The sequence below is a fragment of the Gavia stellata genome, chromosome 1 (assembly GCF_030936135.1).
Source record: "Gavia stellata isolate bGavSte3 chromosome 1, bGavSte3.hap2, whole genome shotgun sequence".
In the NCBI taxonomy this organism is placed as follows: domain Eukaryota; kingdom Metazoa; phylum Chordata; class Aves; order Gaviiformes; family Gaviidae; genus Gavia; species Gavia stellata.
The window spans coordinates 18,031,818-18,052,347 of NC_082594.1; the positions used below are offsets into that span (position 1 = coordinate 18,031,818).

At 39.4% G+C, this 20,530-nt stretch overlaps 1 protein-coding gene across 1 annotated transcript; it reads left to right on the forward strand.

Moving 5' to 3' along the window:
- The first annotated feature begins 281 nt into the window (after positions 1 to 281).
- On the forward strand, positions 282 to 18,654 carry ELMOD1 (ELMO domain containing 1). Its single transcript, XM_009812877.2, has 10 exons — positions 282 to 426; positions 590 to 618; positions 1,854 to 1,951; positions 6,224 to 6,353; positions 9,499 to 9,632; positions 10,814 to 10,882; positions 11,168 to 11,191; positions 13,626 to 13,676; positions 15,196 to 15,329; positions 18,482 to 18,654. Exons 1-10 carry the CDS (start codon positions 282 to 284, stop codon positions 18,652 to 18,654), a joined length of 987 nt encoding a protein of 328 aa, XP_009811179.1.
- Positions 18,655 to 20,530: the final 1,876 nt, after the last annotated feature.

A 20,530-nucleotide genomic window follows, 5' to 3' on the forward strand; every position in this document is an offset into this window, starting at 1 on the left:
CAAAGAGTTTTCTAGAAATATTCTTTTGAGAACTCTGGAGTTGACTTAATCTGTGCTTCCACTTCTGGTGCTTTGTGCATGTTTTTTTGTTGGCTAAGACTAAAAAGCATGATTTAACACTTACAAGGATAAACATTTGCAGTGTGAATGCTGCTTTTGCTTTAAAGGTGCCCTTAGGCAATGGGAATTTGGGATGAGGAAGTACCTTCTGTTTAGGTGGTGACCTTGTGGAAACAAACTCTGCTCAAGACTCTTATTTTCAGGCTTCTTCTTTTGCCAGGATGTTTGTCCAGGTATGCCTGTACTTCTACTGCAAATGTTTGTGGCGCTGCCTGAAATTCGTGGTCAGGAAACTAACAGGTCGATGTGAATTGCAAAGGATCTGTTACAATACCAAACCCGGAGCTGCCAGAACTATGAAAATAGGTAACTGCAAAATACTTAATTCTGCATGCCTTTGTACCTTTCTGCATGTGGTAAAAATAGTATGACTTAATACTTACAAGTAAATAAATAAATATTTTTTAAATTAAACCAATATAAACTTACCTTGTCTGATATGATGCTTTCAAATACTGTTCTTTTACAGAGGCATCACTGAAAGGTTCAAAAAGTAAGGTGAGTGAAAGATCCCATAATTCACCTTTTCTGTTGTGTCCTGTGCAGTTGGTTTTAGTCTGCTGTTTGCTCACCCCAAAAAAAATCACTTGAAGGTTTGATACGATTTTACATAAAAACCATTTTCTACTAAAGAGGGTCTTGTGTCTGCAATAGCAGGTGATCTTGCAAAGTCAGGGAGAGTGTCCTGTGCCCCAGGAACAGGCATGCTGTGGCACTGGTGGAATCAAGGGGGCAACAGGCCATGGTGGAGACACCGGGGTGATGTGTTGTAATTTGGGGTTTCTCGGCTTGATTCCTCATCCTGTCTTAGAATTTCTGTAATCTGCAGTCAGTCACTTACACACTTCACACCTCAGATTTTTTTTTGTCTGGAAAGCAGAGATAAGAGGCTGAAGGCAGCAGCACCTAGATAGCCAAAAGACAACTTTGTTCTCTGCTTTCCTTTTAAATACGTTAATGGAGAAGAGCCTCTGTCACTTCATCGTTTCACTGTAGCACTGGCTGTGCTAACCTCAATTCTTCTCACAAAGCATTTGTGTACATGTTAAATAGCATCATTCAGCCGTTCATTTCTCTTTGGCTTGAGAATCACTGATGTTGAAAAGCTTACCTCAGTATTAGCAAAAGCCACGTCAAGTAGCTCATAGTTCAGCATGGTTCTTCCAAATGTACTTCTAGCACAAACAGAAAGGCAGAATATTATTTAAAAGCCTGTGTTTAAGCAATTGTGTAGTTTTGAGACAAAGCACCAGAAAGTTCAACCTCTTAACATGCCTTCCAAAAAATTGATTTTTAGAATACTGAACTTCCAGGGGCATCTCTACAAAGTGCAATGACATGCAAGAGAAAGGAAAAATGTTTTACTGTGTTACTGCAGCAGGTTGGGAGAGGGGGGTGTCAAATGAAGGCTAGCAATTCCACTGTAATTAGGTAGATGGTCTGAAACTGCTTCTTGATCAAAGGCCTCAGTGCAGATCATCTTCACTGGCAGCCGCCACAGAGATGCAATAGACTGACTATGAGGGCATGGCAAAATGACTTGAGTTCTTATAGGGCTAGTGCTCTGAAACTAGTCAGTAGGGTTGAATAGACTGGAAAGGTGTGTATATATATTGAAGTGGGTCTTCTGGGCACTTAATCTGGAAGCTTTTGTGTATCAAATTTACCATTGTTAACTTCTATTGAGTAATAGCTTCCATAAGAATTAATACGTGTTTAAAACCTCTTTTTAGCGGCTGCAAACTTCAGTAAGGGTTCACCCTGATGCTATTGAAAAAACTATAGATGACATCATGGAGCTGAAAAGGATTAATCCAGATATAAATCCACAGTAAGTTCATGGTTTCCTTACAAAACAAATGGGAATTATTGATTGTTTCAGTGCCTAGGTCCATGGAGAACTGGTTCTCCATAGCTATTGTGGCACACAATTTGAAGATGAATTCTGTCTCTTAGCATAAAACTCCAACTTAAGCTTTGCTGTCAAAAAGCTGATTGGAAAAATGAATGATCTTTTATGATGACTGTAATAGGCAAGTCCTGAGTCTCTTTATTCAGCTGCTTCCTGAATCATGCTGTCTTAGTATATTGTTGATACATTGATTTATGGGGGCCATTTCCCCAGGGATAAAATACCACCAAGGCAGGCAGTCCTGGCAGTGACAGTGATGGCTTCTTAGCAATGCTGTATGTAGTCTTCTGAGTAGGGAAGAAATCATCCTGTTGTGTACCATTTGTATCAGTGGTTTACATTTTAAAACTGCCTTTAATTATCCAAACACAAATGTTAACAATACAACATAGCTGATACTCTTTTAATGCTACAAGATGTTAGTGGTATGAAGAGAGTGATGACAAACCATTGAGTTTACAAGCATGTATTTCAAGAGTAAGTGATAACACTTTTGTGGTTGCCTTACCTCTCAGCCCCTACCTTAAGGCACAAGATGGTCTAGGTCAGGAATCAATGGGAGAAATGTTGAGGGTTGTAATATTCAGGTGATCAGTCTGACGTTCACTGCTCTTCCCAAATTTGAAATTGATGTACGTAATCCAAAATGGGCATCCACAAATTGATAGCTGCTTTTCTTTAAGTCGTCAGCAGCATCAGCAGGTAAGGTGGTCCCAAGGTCTTGCTGCAACAACAAAACCCAAAAGCTCAGTTGGAAAAATATAAATTTTTATTTTGTCTCATTACAGGAATGACCCCCAGCCCTACCCCCCAGTGAAAAGGACAGTAACTGGCTAGTCTTAAAATGAGGCTCCACTGATCATAAAGGAAATAAAGCACACTGGGTGTCTCTCTAACTTGAGAGACAACTGTGGTGGACATGACCACTGTCCACCTGGATTGAAAAAATGGCGACCCAACCATTAAAGAAGGGAAGAAAATAAGAGAAATAAAACAAAGAAAACATCTCATTCTCATAGATGAGAAGCCATGTGAAGTTTTTCTGGGAGTGGGCCTAGAGCTTTTCCAGGGGTATCACTTCACAGGACCTTGCCCACATGACCTTCAAAGGGAGGGTGATGAAAGAGCAGCTGCTTCAAGTGGTTGCGAGGCCATGCTGAGAGGCTGCCTATCTGAGGAGGGTGTCACAGCTCTGGTACTCTTGTATTGCACAGGATGCTGATAGCTGAAATTCAGAAAAAAGATCAGCAAAGTCAAAATTAGTCAAAATTAGTGAAGGTGACATATGAGGAAAAACTGCAGGATGTAAATGTGCACAGCTCAGAGCCTGGCCTGTGGACATCAGTAACTGCAGTGTTAGCAATCAGTCTGATTCAAGCACTCACTTTTCAGTGTTGGACCCTTGGGTAACTGGGTGGAATAATTCCAAGAGAAAACCAAGGAATTCATTAAAATAGTATTTTTTAATGATACTGGAGATCACCATCTGATTCTCCTCATGGCATTGCCTTTGGCCTCTGAAGAAATGCTGTCTTCTAGAAGAGAGAGAGCACAGAGGTGCAAATGACTTCTGCTAGTTTGAATCAGGCTCCCAAACCTTAAGTTACATTTTGAGTGATCTGGTCATAATATTAAAATAAATAAATAAATTAACTTTAAGAAAAAAACCCTAAACCATTTTTTTGTTTAATCCAGGGGGTGTTCATTTGCTTAGCACAGAACAAATTACTGGTTTTGGACTAGAACCCATGCAATCAACATTTTACAGGACTGGGTCTTTCACACACACACACCCACCCACCCACCCACACCCCAATTTGGTGAAATATCTCTTTAAAACAGTAAGAAATAGGGGCCTGGGATGAGCAAGATGGTGCCACATACATAAAAACACACCCTGCCACTAAATTGCTCCTTATATTAAATTAATCGTAGTTCTGCTAAACTTTAAACATCTGCACTGAAGTTTTACATGTGAGACACTTATTTTACACTAAATTTTTCTGGAGAAACTTCAGCAAAAGTGCGTCAGCTATTTCTTTAGACAGGATTAAGGAAAATCCATTGGCTTGCCTACTCTTCAACAAAAAAAAAAAAACCTGCATCCAAACTGTCTTGTTCAGCAGCTCTGACCTTCCCTTGCATAGTAGAGACTTGAAAACTCCTGGGGTAAGGACAAGGGGGGCATGTGTCATACTACATGTGTTTCTGCAAATCTGTATGCAGTCATTTTTGTTACTGTAGCATCTTTGCAGAGCTGAACTAGCATCCCAGGGTTGTTTGCACTGAGCTGTTCTTGAATGCTATGGGCTGCTATGACCTAAAGAGAGGGAGGCCCTTTACCAGTGCCTCTGAGGTAACAGTGTGTATGTTTAGTGGTAGGAGCAAGTAGGTTGAATAACCAGGTGGTGACACATGTAGTCTACACTAACTACCGTAGCAGTCCATTAAATTCTCCCAGTTTTGGACTCACCTGGAGCTGAGTGAGGTGGGGGTGGAAGCACAGGCAGGTTGCTTCTGTGCTCTGAGAACTGCTACCACAAGCACAGGGGTAGCAGGGAGGAGGCGTGGGGCATTAGCAGCTCACCCATGTCCTTTGCTTGGTGCTGCTGGGGCAAGGAGGAGAGCAAAAGCTTAATGAAAAGGAGACTGGGGAAACTAATTCCCCTCCTACACACCCCCCTGAATAATCTTGCATGTAGCATTTGACTGGCTTTATCTAAAGTGCAAGCATGGCTTGCTTTGTATATGTTGTGAGACTGGAACTTAAAAATATATGTATTTTTTGAATATAAAATTGCTCTGCTTTGCCACTGCCTGTGGTGTTCTACTCTAAACTATTCTGAGGTTATCACGTAGTTAAAAACACTATGGCTGTGGTGATGCACTACAGCAATTCATGTGCAGTCTTGTCAGGCTTTTCAGCTTTCTTTGAAATGCAGCCTTTCTGTAAAACTGTAGGGTATAGCAAGTGAAGCATGTTAAACAAACAAAAACAAAACAAAACACCCCCAAACAAACAACGAAGTAAAACCCCAAACCGAACAGCAAAGGAGGGAAAACACTGCGTAGGTTATTCCAAAAGGGTTATAGCCACAAATAGCATGAAATGGCAGCAAGAGAAATGACCTAATGATGACATCTCTGATTCTGTAGATTAATCTCAAAAGATAAGCAGTGAAAATCCTTCTGCTCAGAAAATTTAACAGTATTATGGAATAAACAAAATGTTTCAGGATATCAAACAAGACAGGTGAGGAACCTGTGCAGCTTAATATCAGTGCAACCTGCGTTCCACAGAGGAATGAGGATACGGATCTAACTGTGCCCTCCAAACTCATACTATGCATTCAGATAATTTCAGACATTATTAAAAATTAAAGGGTTTATTCCCATATATAATTAAATATTCTTATAAGCATGGTAGTTGTGTACTGCATAACTTGTATTTAGTATTATAAAATCTCAACTAAAACTGAGTAAGGCTTTGTAATTTAAAGCCTTGGAAGTCACGTGTTTGGTGGGGTTTTTTGATTTGATTTGGATTTTTGGGGTTGTTTTTTGGTTTTTGTAATGATGCACCAGGAAATCTGAAAAGAAAATGTAAAATCTGCATTATAATGAAAAGAGAGCCGTTATGGTGATTCTTAACGTGAGACTGGAAAAAAAAAGCTGCCTAGAGGCAGATCTTTGAGCTGTATTACTTCAGGTTTTTGGCTTCTTTATGCTAGTTTTTGTGGCATGGAAACAAAATGAGTATTTTTATCTTTTTGCTGAGTTCCCACCCCCACCCCTTTTTAAGTTCACATCTCTGGTTTCAGGGCATTGTTTGAGAAGCTGCCATGTGAATGAGGGGAAAGATTCAGTGATGTGCTTGTAGTAGGCGTTCAATGCAGCTGTATATAGTTATAAAGAGAATTCAATGTGTGAAAATTCACAGTTTGAAGATTTAAAAAATCCCAAATTTTATTATCTAAGGAAGGCACTAAGTAAGACTCTGTATTTCACAAGGCCTTGTTTAATGTAATATTGATCTCCAGGAAATTCTCCCATTGTAATTAAAGTGTTAGACAATCAATTCATTGATGTAACATTACTCATCTGAACTAAACGAGTATGTATGCGGTAGTGCTGTTTCATGGTTAACATAAAGTTGAGTTGGATTATGTTGCTCCTTCCCGCCCCTCTCAGGTTGGGAGTATCTCTTCAGGCATGCCTGCTGCAGATTGTGGGGTACAGAAATCTGATTGCAGAGGTTGAAAAGCTGCGCAGAGAACAGTATGATTCAGAGAATCCGCAACATGAGGAAATGCTTCTCAAGGTAGGTGCTTAAGAGGTGTATTTATAGAGCATCCTTTTTTCATGCCAGCTCCAAATGGCTTGGTTTATAGATCTCTTCAAAACATTGAGAGGTATTGTCACCTTTCTCTATCACGTACCTATTTTAAGATTAGGCTATACAGCATATTAATCTAGTCTGGGTGTAACTCCTGCCAAGCATGCAGCTTGTTCCCTGGTTGAGGATTGCATGTCCCTTGGCTGGACTGTGCCTAGGCACTGGATACCCAGCTCTTACTGCATATAACAGCTCTGCACTATGAGTTCTGGAAAAATAGGTGTATGTCCTACTTCAGTGCACATTTCTTCAAGATAAGAAGGCTGTTTTTCTCTCTTAACCAGAATAACCATTTTTTTTTCCTAAATTTCTTGGATTTTTGAAGACATTGTCTGCACATCCCAATGGCAAACATCTAGCTTTTATCGTGTGGGTTGGAAGGTTGGGGGACGATAACTTGCACATTTACATTTAACATATATTTTCAAATGAAAACAAAATTAATCCATTCTTTAGATAATACATGCACAGTGATGAAAGCCATACCAGTTGGGTTTTACAAACTTAATGCTTTCAGGAAGGCCTTGCACTGGAGCAGATAATAAAAGTGTTTGTTTAGGAAGATGGTCTTGAAACCGTAAGCAAAGGGAGAGCTAGAGAGCTCTTATATTAGAAAGCAATTGAGGAGAGAAAAGGGGGTAGAAAATAGTCCAACAGCAAGTCCCAGTATTTCTTCTGGTCCTATTTCTGAATGTAGCTAGTGCAATATGCTTCAGAGAAATGGCAAGAAACGTAGAATAGTGGTATATTAGCTTATCTATAAGCAAAATGCCTTCTTACAGAATTTTCAGAGATCTTATAAAAACATACCACTTCTTTTTTTTCAACAAAAATATTGAAAACTTAAACACCTCCTTTTGCTCCTGTCCCCATCCAAATTTGTTTGTTGGGATTTTTACAGCACATGATGATGAAGCTGTCTTCCATGCTCCAGTTTGCAGTGTAGTGCCTCAAATAAGTTACAGTGGGAGCTTCTGGAAATGTTACCTTAGTTACTTGGGCTTCCAGGCATTTCCAAAAATCCCACTAGGCATCTTATATAAGCACTTAAAATTGCAAATAATTATTTCTAAAAAACGCATCATCTGGTCAAAGAGCTCCTGTAGGTGTCTGGAAGGCTGTGTTTAAAGATCGGCTCCTTGCTGGGAGGTGGGAGTCTGGCCAAGGAGGAGTCAAAATCCAGAGCTGCACCTGAAGGAGTGCTCTAGCCACCAGGTGGGGTGGGGCAGATGGACTTCTCTTGTTCAAGTCCTGTCCCTGTGCAGCCAAAAGCACAAATTTCTGGGGGTAGACTGGGCTTTAACTAAAAGTACATACACATTTACCCAGTGAGGAAGCCTGTGTTTTGGAGGTGGGAGATCTAGGTGCTAGCCTACAATGTTGGTCCCTAAAAATATTAGGTACCTGGCTGCAGGTTTAACGAGGGCCTTTGGCTCCAGGAAAGCATTCCTAAATACATTGAGCATCTACACTGCCCGGAGAAAAAGAAGTTGGGTCTGAGGACAGGATCACAGGTGAGAAGCACCGAGGAGCTGGGTGAGGTCTCCTTCCTGGCCTCCCAGCCTGTGAGGGACAGGTCCTGGTTCTTAGATGCTCCTGAGAATCATGTCAGCAATGATGTGTAGTCACTTAAGTGCTTTAAAAACATAGCTGCAGGAGAATAAAAGCAGAATGGAAACTGAGAGTTTGTTTGAGGGGATATTAAACAGCGCAACTTATGCTGTAAAATTTGTAATGTTGAAGAAAGTATCAGTTTCATCATCTGCCTCTAGTGTAACCTGTGTATTAGCACTTGTTTACAGCAGGCGTTTTGCTTTTGTGAATTCTCATGTCAAATGGAAAGATGTCCAAGGGTTGAATTTGGTTTCCAACCCATGCCGGGGAAGAATAGGCCGGTTGGTTTTCATTCCTTCTAGATATTCTGCTAAGTGATCTCTGCAGTAGGTAATTTGAGTTCCTAATGTCTGTAATTTATTCATGTTTACCAGGAGGACACTTTATGAAGGAGAGAAAGATTAAGTTAATGTGATTGAACTAATGAATAATACTGTATTTACTGTCAATGGATGAACAAGAAAAATAGCAAATATGGTTTAAACAATGATGCTTTATGCAGTCATTACAAAGTGAAATCATTAGTTTTAACCTTCCTAAGGCACTTCATTTTAAATGCAGTTAGAATTGCTAAAACTAATACAATTTATGGGTTAGTTGTTTGGGAAATGTGCATACAGCTCTTTCCCTTGGGTAGGCTTTGTCTAAGTGCATTGCTTGAGGCCCTACTCACCAACTCATGGTTTACAGAGAACACCTGATTTCTTAATGCACTTTGGAAAGGGTGAGTTTGTGATGTGGCATGTGAGGTGTGTGGAAAGGTATGTGTTTGTCAGACATGTCAATTTAGGCTGTTTTTAGGTTCCTAGCAACATGATATTTAGGCACTAAAGTCACTGAACCAGTGCAGCTAAGTGGATTTATTCCAGCTGAGGATTTGGCTTGTTAAATCACTTTGTCCTTTTTTTATGTGAGATCAATGAATGATTCACCCCTTAGTTAAATATGAAGGTGGCACATACTATTCTTGTATGGAATTTATTTTTATGTTCTCTAATTTGCTTTTCAGCACTGTGGTAGTCAGGTCGGCACTCTTGATTTATAACCCTTCCAGAGACTTGCAAAAGATGCAGGAGAAAAGATTGCTGCAGAGCCTCAGGGACCTGAGGGCTGATTGCCTGCCGCTCTGTCAGTGATTTACAACCAAATTCCAGCCCGTTCCTGTCTCTGTGCTTATGGAGGCAGATGCTAGTTTGACGCACAAAGCATGAGATGTTACAGCAGCTGCTGATAAGGTTGGAAGGGCCTTGTAGGGCTGAAACTCTGCAATACTTAAGAGTCCTTTGGGATTTCCCCCCCCATCCTCCTCACCCCCAGGAATTTAATTTGATTTTATGTTTGGGTTGCTGGGATAACAATGCAGTGGTGTTACATAAGAACTTAACTGGTTTAAAAAGAAGAAAAAGTTGTACTAATGTGTGGAAGCTTAATTATGTTTTACCTGTAATCTTCCTAGTTGTGGAAATGCTTGAAGCCCAATTCGCCACTGAAAGCTCGGATTTCGAAGCAGTGGTGTGAAATTGGTTTCCAAGGTGATGATCCTAAAACAGACTTCAGAGGGATGGGTCTTCTGGGCTTATATAACTTGGTGTAAGTATGTTCCTCTGTAGATGGGTTTATGTGTGTCTGAAGTCATGAAAAGCAGCATTACTTGAAGATTTTTAGCAAGTGTGTGTGAATAACTTATAAAAGTGTTAGGCGCTTCATATGAAAAAACTGGAAGAATTTATTTGCTAGCCCAATTTTTGGAGGGTTTCTTTTCTCAGAGGGGTCTCCTTTCTTTCAGTATTCCTAATTCAACTCAGTAATATCACTTGCTAAGCCCTTTTTTTAGTTTTGCTGTGACACGGTAAGTTAGCACTCTCTTCCCACAAGAAAGAAACTGTAAAGTGTATTTTCACCAATATCTAGATATCCTTAAACAAAATGCCCTGGAAGTGGGTAGGCGGAAGGGTTATGTTACTGCTCAGCTTTCTTGTTTGGGAATTTCATGCTGAATTCTTAGGCAAAACACTTGAAATGCAGCCACTGATGGCAGACTTCTGTAGTTGGACAACTTATTCAATTCCTGTTGATACCCAAAATTAAGCAGGAAGTTTACATCACTATTCCCTTCTGCCTCACGCACACCAGGTGTTGGTGCCATATCTGTAGTTGGTAATCTGGGGATTGATCAATGCCTGTTATTTCCTCCAGCCCTCGTATCTACTGCAGGTAGTTACATAAGTTAGAAACACTTGGTAAAAATAATCTCTCCCTATGAGGGGAAAAAGAAATATTTTCTGCTTTTACAGATTGAAGGACATAAATCATTCACTGTCCATATGTTGTTCTCTAGCAAAGCTCAGTTGAGGATCTTAACTCTGGCTTTGAATCGCCACCACATATTTAATTTCTTAGTCTCCTGTGATGACTCTCATCTTGCTTGATGAATCTGCCAGATCAAGAAGCCTGAACTACTTTCTCTTGAGCTCAGCAGCCAACATGCTCTAGTAATAAGCAACTGATTTTCTGTAGGGTGGGTAGAAAGGGGACTCTGGTAATGCATGTTCACTAGCAGCTTATAGGATTGCACTTGTCATTTGACGCTGTTTTTATCTTTCATTTGGGGGGTCTGAGTGGTAGCTTCATGAATTTTAGAAGTTAAATGCTACTCATACTGCATAACACATGTAGTGACTTTTAAAAGGGTGTGTATGGACAGCTTAGTATGACTTAAAGAAGATACTTTGTTGTGCTTAACAATTCACCCTAAATACATATATCTGCAGGTATTTTGCCGAATGGGACACTGAGATAGCTCAGCAAGTTCTCTCTGATTCTCTTCAGCCTAAATACAGGTAATGCTTGAGACAAGAAAAAATAACTTGAGAGCGCACTGTGCTGGCTGGTGTTTTGGGGAGGGGGCTGGTTTTTTTTCTTTTTGTTGGGCATATGCTTGGGTATTGCCACATGCTATCTGTTTTCAAGTGCTGATCCTGAAAACTGATGAAATCCAAGATGCTAACTTGTCTACTGCATCTTAGAAATAGTTAAACTTAGTGTTAAATGTTTTCACTTAACTTCTAATTTCAAGTGATTTTGTGGTTTTTATTTACTTTTCTTTTTGTCTTTTCATAACGAAGGGAAGTCACTAAGATGGAACTAAGGTATTTTTTTTTCTTTTCTCTTAGTTTTATGAGACCCTACATGTAAATAAAGATCAAACCATACTGCAATTCAGCATGTTATAAACTGAAAGTCTTTGTTGCCACACCAAGAGATCCATATTTCTTTCTCTAAAGTTAACTCAAACGTAGCTGATGGTGCAGCACTGGGTTCATGCTTATATATAATTAAATCAACCTTGCTTGATGTAGCTAAAGCACTATATTTTAGACCTGTTTAGTACCAGGCTTAATTAACAAATTTTGGGTGACTTTTAGCTGTAGGAAAAAAGTCTAAGCAGTGTCACTATGGTCACAATAGCTGTGGTTGACTTGATAATCAAAAATAGCCTCGGCCAAGGGTTTGTTAGTGCAGTTGAAGAGCCCCTTGATTTATAGGCGCATACTCTGGCTGCCTTGACTAATGATGGGTCTAATCTGGCTAGTGGAATGTCCTGAGCATTGAGAGGCCAAGTACATTCAAATGGCAAAAATTACATGTTGTGAACAATTTATTCCATAATTATTGAAGGGGGGGCAGAAATGCCTCGTAGCCAGTTACATAGTAATCACTTGCCTCAAAAGACATTTTTCTTCTGCCGGTAGTCTTAGATATCCATAAGGCAGGTCCACATCTGAATCCTGTGAAGCTTTTGAGCTCCTCACTATTTTATGGCTGAGTTCCCAATGGTAATTCTGTGACAAAAAGCACTTGCAGGGTTGGGGGGGATGTAAACCAACAGACTTTGAGCCTGAGAGTCAGCGCTTAAATTTAGTTTTTCTGAGGTTTCTTTTATATATTGGCATTCACTCTCTTCCTACAAGCATCACCTACAATTCCAGTCTTGCCTTTATGTATTGTGTTGCCTATGGATGATTTTTATTAATGTATGCTGATTAACCGGATTTCTCATGATGCTTAAGCAGCATTATAGAGAATAGCCAAGACTTTTGTTTAACTGAACCCTTACACGGGAAACCAAACTGTACTACCCAGATGCTGAGTATTCAGTGCCGGGGCTGTGAAGCAGGGAATCCCAGTAGCGTTCTTCATTTACATGTTTGTTTACCAAGCACCATCTTGGAGTGCTATGTGGCATGTGCAGTTTCTATTCCTTGAAAGAGCATTTGGTAGAAGATAGATGCTGCTGGTGGTGCCTGTGGTGTTCTTCCTGGTGTGGTTGCTTAGCAGCCGTGCTGGTTTCTGATGTGATCATGATCAATGTAACTTCTATTTCTGTTGAACCGTATTGCTTGTCCACATCCTACATGTGCCACCTTTTATTATTCAACATTTGCTTAAGGTTTTTTAACGGTTGTTATGCTACAACCTACAAAGATGGCTAAGATCTTAGAGAATGAAAACCATTTAAGAGGAGAAGTTTTTTCTTCATGTATGCCACCTGGTAACAGTCAGGTCAGGATGGGTATGAACTTAGGAGCATCTTTAATACTTAATGGCAACAATTTTTAAATACCATATATATTTGAAGTTCAGGGCATTGTCTTTAGTGTAATATATACTTCTTGTAGTTCAAGTATAGTCCAAGAAAGACACTTTCACACATAGCTGTCTGTAATTTGGGATCTAAACCCTGCAAACTCTGATTTGCCTTACTAAAGCAAAACTCCCACAGGCATGTCTAAGTTTTAGCCCACTGGTTGGGGTAGTTTCCCTGCCTGCTTTTAGCTGCTGATAAATGTAGGCAGTGATTTCTGCTAAACTTGCTCCACTTGAGTAGGTACAGGTAAAGCCTGATTAGTGGGATGTTGGCTGACTGGTTACATCAGGCAACTCTTGAAAGAAAATGTTGAACAGACATTTAGTCTAGAAATAAACAGTTCCCGAAGTAATTATGTTTTAAGGGGGGACCTTCTGTGTCCTTGAAAACCTCTGCATTATTGTGCCAAATAATAAGAAATACTGTTCCTTATTTTTGGCTGTTGTGTGGTTTCTAATTTGGTTGGACATAAAAACTTTCTAGCAGAGGAATATATTTCATGTTTGCCTCCTCAGGTGAACCATGTCTCCAGTGATGAGTGTCACATATATCTTCAAGAACACAGAAGGCTAAAATCATCTTTGATTACTTAAAAGAAATGTAATATTTTCAACTTTTTGTGTAGCTTAGACTTAATTGAGGTGGATCATCTTTGTGGTCAGTATAGAAAATAACTGGCTTTTACTGAGACCATTGATGTAGGCACATACTTTGTAATTATGAGACAAGTTTATCAGCAATGCTATAAAGCCAGTTACCCATTTTGAGTCTTTTTATACCAATCTGTTCACTCAGAAGCAGAGTTAAATGTGATTAGCCATATCAACAGAGGTAAAATACCCTGTTCAATCTATGTTATAATATCAAAGAAATCGAAAGAAAATATTTGTCAATTAGCAACGCATGGCAATATGTGGATATTTTTCCCCCCCCAGCCAATTCAGCAAAGCTGAGTGGGAGAAGAAAAAGTTCGATAAGGCAATCGGGTAAGTTAAAAATCTTTTTAAAGCTGCCACAAACACAATTGTTAACAATTACGCTGCATATTTCAGGGGAAAAAGGTGTTTCCTAGTCACTTTTTTTAAGGAAACTTTAGTGTACATACTAACATCTATTGTCTTAACCACACCTTGATTTTGATCAAAGATTACAGGGAAAACAGTTTGAAGTAAGAATTAGGGAAAATAAACCAAAAATGCTGTAGCAAGGAGAAGCTTTCTGTCTGTGCTATGAATAGTGCAGTGATGAATATCTGTTTAATTCTTCTTAACACATAATGTGATAAAGTTTCACTTCTTACTGTCAGAGACAGGTTCTGATTTGCTTTCAGGAAAGTATAATAGGAAAGAAATAGTACTGAGGTTTTTTCTTCTTAAGCAGTGGGCTTGGTATAGCTGTATTATTAATGAGTATGGAACTGGATGTTCCTTATGAGTGTATCTGAAAATCTGTAATACAACGTTTTAATGTCCGTATTTCATTTTTCTGTGAATCTTGCCATTAGGCCTCATGTTGCTGTTAACTTCTGGATTTTTTTTCTCCTGAAATGTGTCAAAGGTTAAAAAAAAGGAAAGCATTTTGGTTTGCTTGACGGAGATAACTGGAAAAAATACCTAGGATAATCTACAGAAGACAGCTGTGTTTAGAGGAGAGAAGAAAAAAAATCACTGAATAACTAAACAAGTTTGCTTTTATCACTAAATGTCAGTGTGAGACATGATATGTTTTCTTGGGAAACAGTCAGTACCAGAAATGTCAAGCTCTTTATGCAACAGGCTCACAAATTAAGAAATAACTTCCAATTTCTGAGTTCTGTTGTGCCTAAATATGCTTTCCTTGTTGATATCTCTTAACAGTACAGGGTTTTGCTTCATAAGTGTGATTTTTTTTTTTCTTTTTTTTTTTTCCTTATTTCTGTTTCCAGTGTGCTCTGATTTAGGTTTTTGCCTGTTTTCTGGCCTGTGTATTTAGTTCTCTGTTAGAAAGAAACTGGAGGTGACTCAGCTGGACCTCTTTCACAGGCTTTTTAGCCATATAAATGTCTTTATAGGACTGATTGTTGAAACCTGATATTCCTAACTGTGGCTAATGAATTCCAGTTGGGCAGATGGGTTAAAATAGCAAATGATGGGTCACCCTGCAGACACAGCCACCGTGTGGAGTGCTTGCCCCATGTCAGAGGCGAGCACAGAATGCCTGGGCTTGTTCTTATTCTGTAGGAATGAATCTGTGCTGCTCCACTGAAAATGCTGGCACAATGATGAAACTCCTGTTTTCACTGTGACCATATGTTTCACAAGGGAAACACTTGCCATTAGAGTGTACGAAGCAGGCAGGATAAATGTTTTTCTTGTTTCCCATCCCCCCACCTTGGAAGCTTGTGAGGGAAAGAATTAATACACCTCAGTAGCACACAATCTGCGGTGTTGGTGTCATCAGTGTTTCTTATGGTGTGCTGAAAGAAGACAAACTCTCAGCAAATGTTGCTGCTTCTTTTTCTTACAGCTATTCTTTCGCTATCGTGGGCATTAATATAACAGACCTTGCATACAACTTGCTTGTGAGTGGAGCTCTGAAGACCCATTTCTACAATGTTGCTCCAGAAGCACCAACACTAACTCACTTTCAGCAGACGTTCTGTAAGTGGTCGTGGGGGGTGGAATACATAATTTGTACTCTGCTAACACTTTTGTACTACCCATACTTTAAAAAAAAAAAAATCTCCTGCTGACACAGCACAAAGACTATCATGCTAGTCTTGCTGTCCTGTCTTTAGGATACTTGGATTCAGTTCTGAGGTGTGATGGATGCCACCACCAAACTAAGGAGTAAAACAAACAAAACCAAACCAAAACAAAACAACCCAACCAAAAAACTCCAAGGGCCTGAACCAGGTGACTTTCCTATCTTCTTAGACTGGTTTTAAATAACAGTAAGAAACTAAAGGTCCTTTAAAGAGCTTCTAGAGATTGCTTCCCTGTAAATCCAACTGTCTTAATGCATTTACATTCAAGCATTACCCTCCACCCTTCAGTAGAGTAGTCCCCCCTCAAAATAATGCTTTCCTAGCCCTTTCCCCTGTATTCGAGTGTCCCTTCTACAGCACAGACCTGTTGTGCATCCTTGCACAGTGAGAAAAACACTTCTAATATTTTTCAATGTACAGGTAAGAAACTGATAACAAGAAGTCAGGATGCACTGTTTCCCATGCTTATGACAATTGCAAAGATTTTGTTCAGGGGTTTTTTTGGTTGTTTTTTTTCTTTTAAGTTTGGCTATTTAGGTAACAGGTTTTTTGTTTTGCAGCTGTAATATATTCTTGCTTAACTGGATAAATGGCAAATATTAGTGTCCTGTGCATCTCTTTCATTAAATAGTATAGGCTTTTCAGAACAAGGATGCTGTTTAGTAAGACTCGTTCACCCAAAACCCGATGTGGGCAGGTATCATAATGTAGCAGGGCTCTCCCTTTTGTGATGGTTTCTGGGTTGCTGTCCTAGATAGACTGGCTGGTAGGAACTCTGGGCAGTTTAGCTGCTAGACTTTTGTCTTTGGTGGTGGTTGGCTTGATAAATAAAAAAAGATAAGTATCTACCTGAAATATCTACTTATGCATCCTCAGGTCATCTTTTCATTGGAAAGGTTACTCTGTCTTTTCGCCAAATTCCTCATGTGCCCATGGCCTTGTGAATAGATGCGTCTAGTATGATTGGTTTGGCTCCTATATCTTCATGTACTATTGTTGGTTCTGGTTTCTTGCCATGTCTAAAATCCCCCACCACTGAATTTGTGGGCAGAAGAGATATGTTTTAGTTCCTTGGCAGTGTCTTGTTGCCACTGCCAAAGTCTTGGCTGCAAGAGGGACTGCTCTGCTGGCTAAGCCTGGGACTGTGCCCCAGGACCAGTGTGTCTGCTGACCAGTATGGCCAGTCCATCGTGACAACGCTAGAGGGAGAGCTGATTTTGACAGCTCTTCTCTCTACGGCCCATACATGTATGAATTATGAAGTGGGATAAAATTTGCATGGGTCTCTGGTGTAGTAATGGGCCAGCAAAGGTGGTGGATGTTCCTACAACACTCTGCGTGCCATCCTAGGAAAAACTTGAGGTTATCAAATAGACTTTATTGTAGAGAAAGCATCAACAGGCAAACTTTCTGGGACCAAGGATGATATATCCAGAGATTATCTGTTTCAGTCTGACAAATCCCTGCTCTTAAGCTCTTGCAGTTTCTCTCCTCTCCCTACTGCAGTCATCCTACGTTTCCGTCAAATTTCCTTGAAACCCAGACACTATTAAGCTGCATTAAGTGCCTACAGGCTGTCTGACTGAAGGGGAAAGTCAAAATTACATTGCCCAGCCAGCAGCCTTGCTGGTGAAGCAACACAGTGGTTGTACTGTATGGACCTCCTAAATGCTGATCCACCATGTCACCTCATCTGCACCCTTCTGCTCCCTCAGGCCATGGGGACACTCATGAAGCTGAGAATTGCACTTGGCCCGCTGCTCTTGGGCTCTGTTGCCTTCTCTGACTGTACAAGCAATGCATGAAACTGCATTGCTCAATGGTATGCTCAACACAGTCACTGCTGAAGTACAGAAGGTACCTCTTGGAAATCTCCTGGGTTTTGGGGGTGAAGATCTAATGATGTTTTACACTTTCTGTAGTGATTCTTGTTTTTGTTTTTTTGAAGGGGTTTTACTGAGCTTTTCTTTGAAAGTAACATCTCTTGGAATGAAACAACCTGTGGCTGTTGGAATATATGGATGAGATTTGAAGATGCACTTAAAGTATCTTTTGAATGAAGTTTCTCAAATTGATGATAGGGAAAAAATACGACTATGCAAATACACCTTGAAATTTAAGTTAGAAGTATGTGTGTTGTAATTGTCATAAATAGAAACAAATGGATAAAAGCAATTAAGCCTTTTTTACAACAAATGCCCTCACTTTCTGGAATACTGAAAACTTGCACATTTTGCTGTGTTGGGATGAAAAATTATACTTCCTCAATGGTTCATCTACTGTGGAAGTTGAGATCAAGAGGTTAGGTCCAGTTTATTGAAGTCCTAATGTTGGATGTAATGTTTTTCCTGTCAGTGAAACTCTTTGAGTCCAAGGATGGCACAGAACTGAGAGGGTAATGGCCTTAATCGGAGCCTGTGCATTAAACCCACTTTGGAATCAAATTTTTTCCTAAAGCAGGGATATCTTAGCAAAGCTAGTGGTTCTGTATAGCACCTTATCAGTCATCTTTTCAGGATCATAGGCATACGTGTTAAACATTTCCAGCAAGGTCATGCACACACAAGGTAGAATTGTGCATGAGGAGGAAGTGTTAATACAGAAAGATGTGATGGTAACTGTTAAGTTACTTATGAGTATGCTCTTTTTTAGTGGGGAGTAAGCAGTGTTCCCATGAGGAAGTATCTGTGAGGCAGAACTTGAATATAAACAAAAGGCTGGTGGAGCAGCGTCAGCAGCATCTTCCCCTGCTTTTACGTTTATTGGTTTAATGTTTTCGTTCATGTATCCATATGTCAAGACAACTAGTGACTTCTTGCATCTATTGTGAGAAGTTCTGCCAATGTATAATATTCATCAAATTTGGGGTTTGTCCAAAATGGGTTTAGTCCTGTCCCTGCATAGTGTTGTGAGGTGTCAGACCTCAGTGACCAGGATTCTCTGTGTAAATAATAATTGTTAATTGCAGGTTTCTTTCTAGTTTTGTATGTGATCTTTACATACTGTGTTTATCTCTTCCACTTCTCCTTTTTTATTGTCTTGTAGGCTACTTAATGCATGAATTCCACAAATTCTGGATTGAAGAGGACCCGCTGGACATAATGGAGTTCAATCGTGTCAGAGAGAAATTTCATAAGCGAATCTTGAAACAGCTCCAGAACCCAGAGATGGCTCTGTGCCCCCATTTTGCTGCATCAGAAAGTTTAATCAATATGTAGTTACTCATTTGGTTTTAATTTGAAACACTGTCTCACTCTTATGTTAGATCACTGTTTAGACCATCACTAGCATACTGAATGACCATGGCGATTGTATGCATGTTTTTGGTGCAGTATTCATCTATTTTTGTCACACGTACTAGATCCCCTTATGCTTATCTTGGGGATTTCTCATTTTAAATGGATGCTCATATTGCGGCATTATGCAGTGTTACATTCTGAATTGATGTCCAGGTACCAGAGTTTTTCTTTTTTTTTTTTTTTTTTTTTTACTTTCCTCATAAATTCAGCATTGACAATTGAATTGTATTTCTCTAGCTGTGTTTTTGTATATGTGGAATAAGTAGCTGGATCTTGTATTGTGAAAGCTTTTAAACTTCTTGGTATGTTTAAAGATAACTACTGGCATTTCAAGTGAAATATATGTTTGGACCTCCTCTAGAAGATAATGTGTGTAACTTAATCTAATGCAGGCAAACACATTAAAGTCCAATTTTCTCCATGTGGCCATATATGCTTAATGCAGAATTAATGAGGCTTATGAGATACAAGTTTCAGTGAGAAGAGTTTATGCAGAATTACAGTCAGATTCCACAGCTGCATGAATACCAAATGGTCTGGTGATGCTAATACATTCACAGTGAACTGCAAACACAGTCACAACTACTGGATACTGGCAGGGGCCAAAAATCCTATCATCAGGCTGTTGTCACCAACACCACCATGCTGAAGCATGGTCTAAATTCCTGCACATTCCTATGAGTATACAAGGGTTAGTATTTTGTCACACGTTGTAAGGCAACATGATTTGGTCACGTTGTGCTTGGTGAATTCAGGGGAGCAAAAATTTATTTTTTTGAACTACTGAAAATGTTGCTTTGGTTGTCAATTCAGTTCCTAAGAACTGGGAGAAATAATTAATTAGAAGGTTTAGAGCAAAACCTCTTGAGTTTCCCAGACTACTTATTTAAAAAGAATTTAAAAATGGCAAACTGCCTTTTTTCTAAAAACATAAATGAATAAAAGTGTCTGACACTAAGATTGTGTAGTATATTGAACAGCATCTACCATGGCATTTCATACCCATGGTATTTTTTACCTTCTAAGCAATCAATTTTATTATTATATGTTTGTGTAAATCATTTGCATATGGAGATTAAATTGAGTAGTGTCCAACTACTTGTGAATTCTACGAATAAATTATATGTCATTCTAAACTGGAGCACTGTGGGTTTTATTTTTAAGATATGTAGTAATACAGATGAAAGCTATTTTACTTTAATGAATCAGGTAAAAGGGGATGTAACAGCTTTGTGGTATTTCACTAGTCTGAAGAGTGACCTGAACTTCATTGGATCAGGTTCTTTATACCATTTCTAGTTAGAGCTTGGGCCATCGCTTTATAAGTAAAAAAAAAAAAGCAATGGGAGTGGCTAAAGTTCTTGGGGAAACTCCTTGGATTCAAGCCCTCTCATTTCTTTGCTAAAATGTAAGATGGGGATCAGGACTTCTCTTCAGGGCTGGAAACCCTCACTCATTGCAGAGTTAATCAGCCAAACTCTATGGGTGTTGCGATAATTAGTCTTCTCCAATGAATTTAGAAATGTGGAACTGGAAATATTAACTATTGCATATTTTGCATGAAAATACAAGGAATAAAAACTGCACGTTTAACTTACTACCATTGATTTTGGAAAGTGGTTATTTATAATCATTAGATAGCGAGGACTTCTTTGCATCACTCTTGAAGCTTGTAAACTAACTTTCTAGTAACAGTTTTCATTATTTCATATCTTGGACTCTTGCTTTCTTTCCCTGCCCCGCTCTGACTTAAACACCTTCTGCAATTTGTTAGCCTACACTGGTTTATTTTTAA

Bases quoted from the DNA above. Each gene is read 5' to 3' on its own strand.
- ELMOD1 (XM_009812877.2), top strand. From the start codon at position 282: ATGTTTGTCCAGGTATGCCTGTACTTCTACTGCAAATGTTTGTGGCGC. The intron at 13,677-15,195 runs GTAAGTTAAAAA...TTTTTCTTACAG, and splicing joins AAGTTCGATAAGGCAATCGG to CTATTCTTTCGCTATCGTGG. The intron at 15,330-18,481 runs GTAAGTGGTCGT...ATTGTCTTGTAG, and splicing joins TCACTTTCAGCAGACGTTCT to GCTACTTAATGCATGAATTC.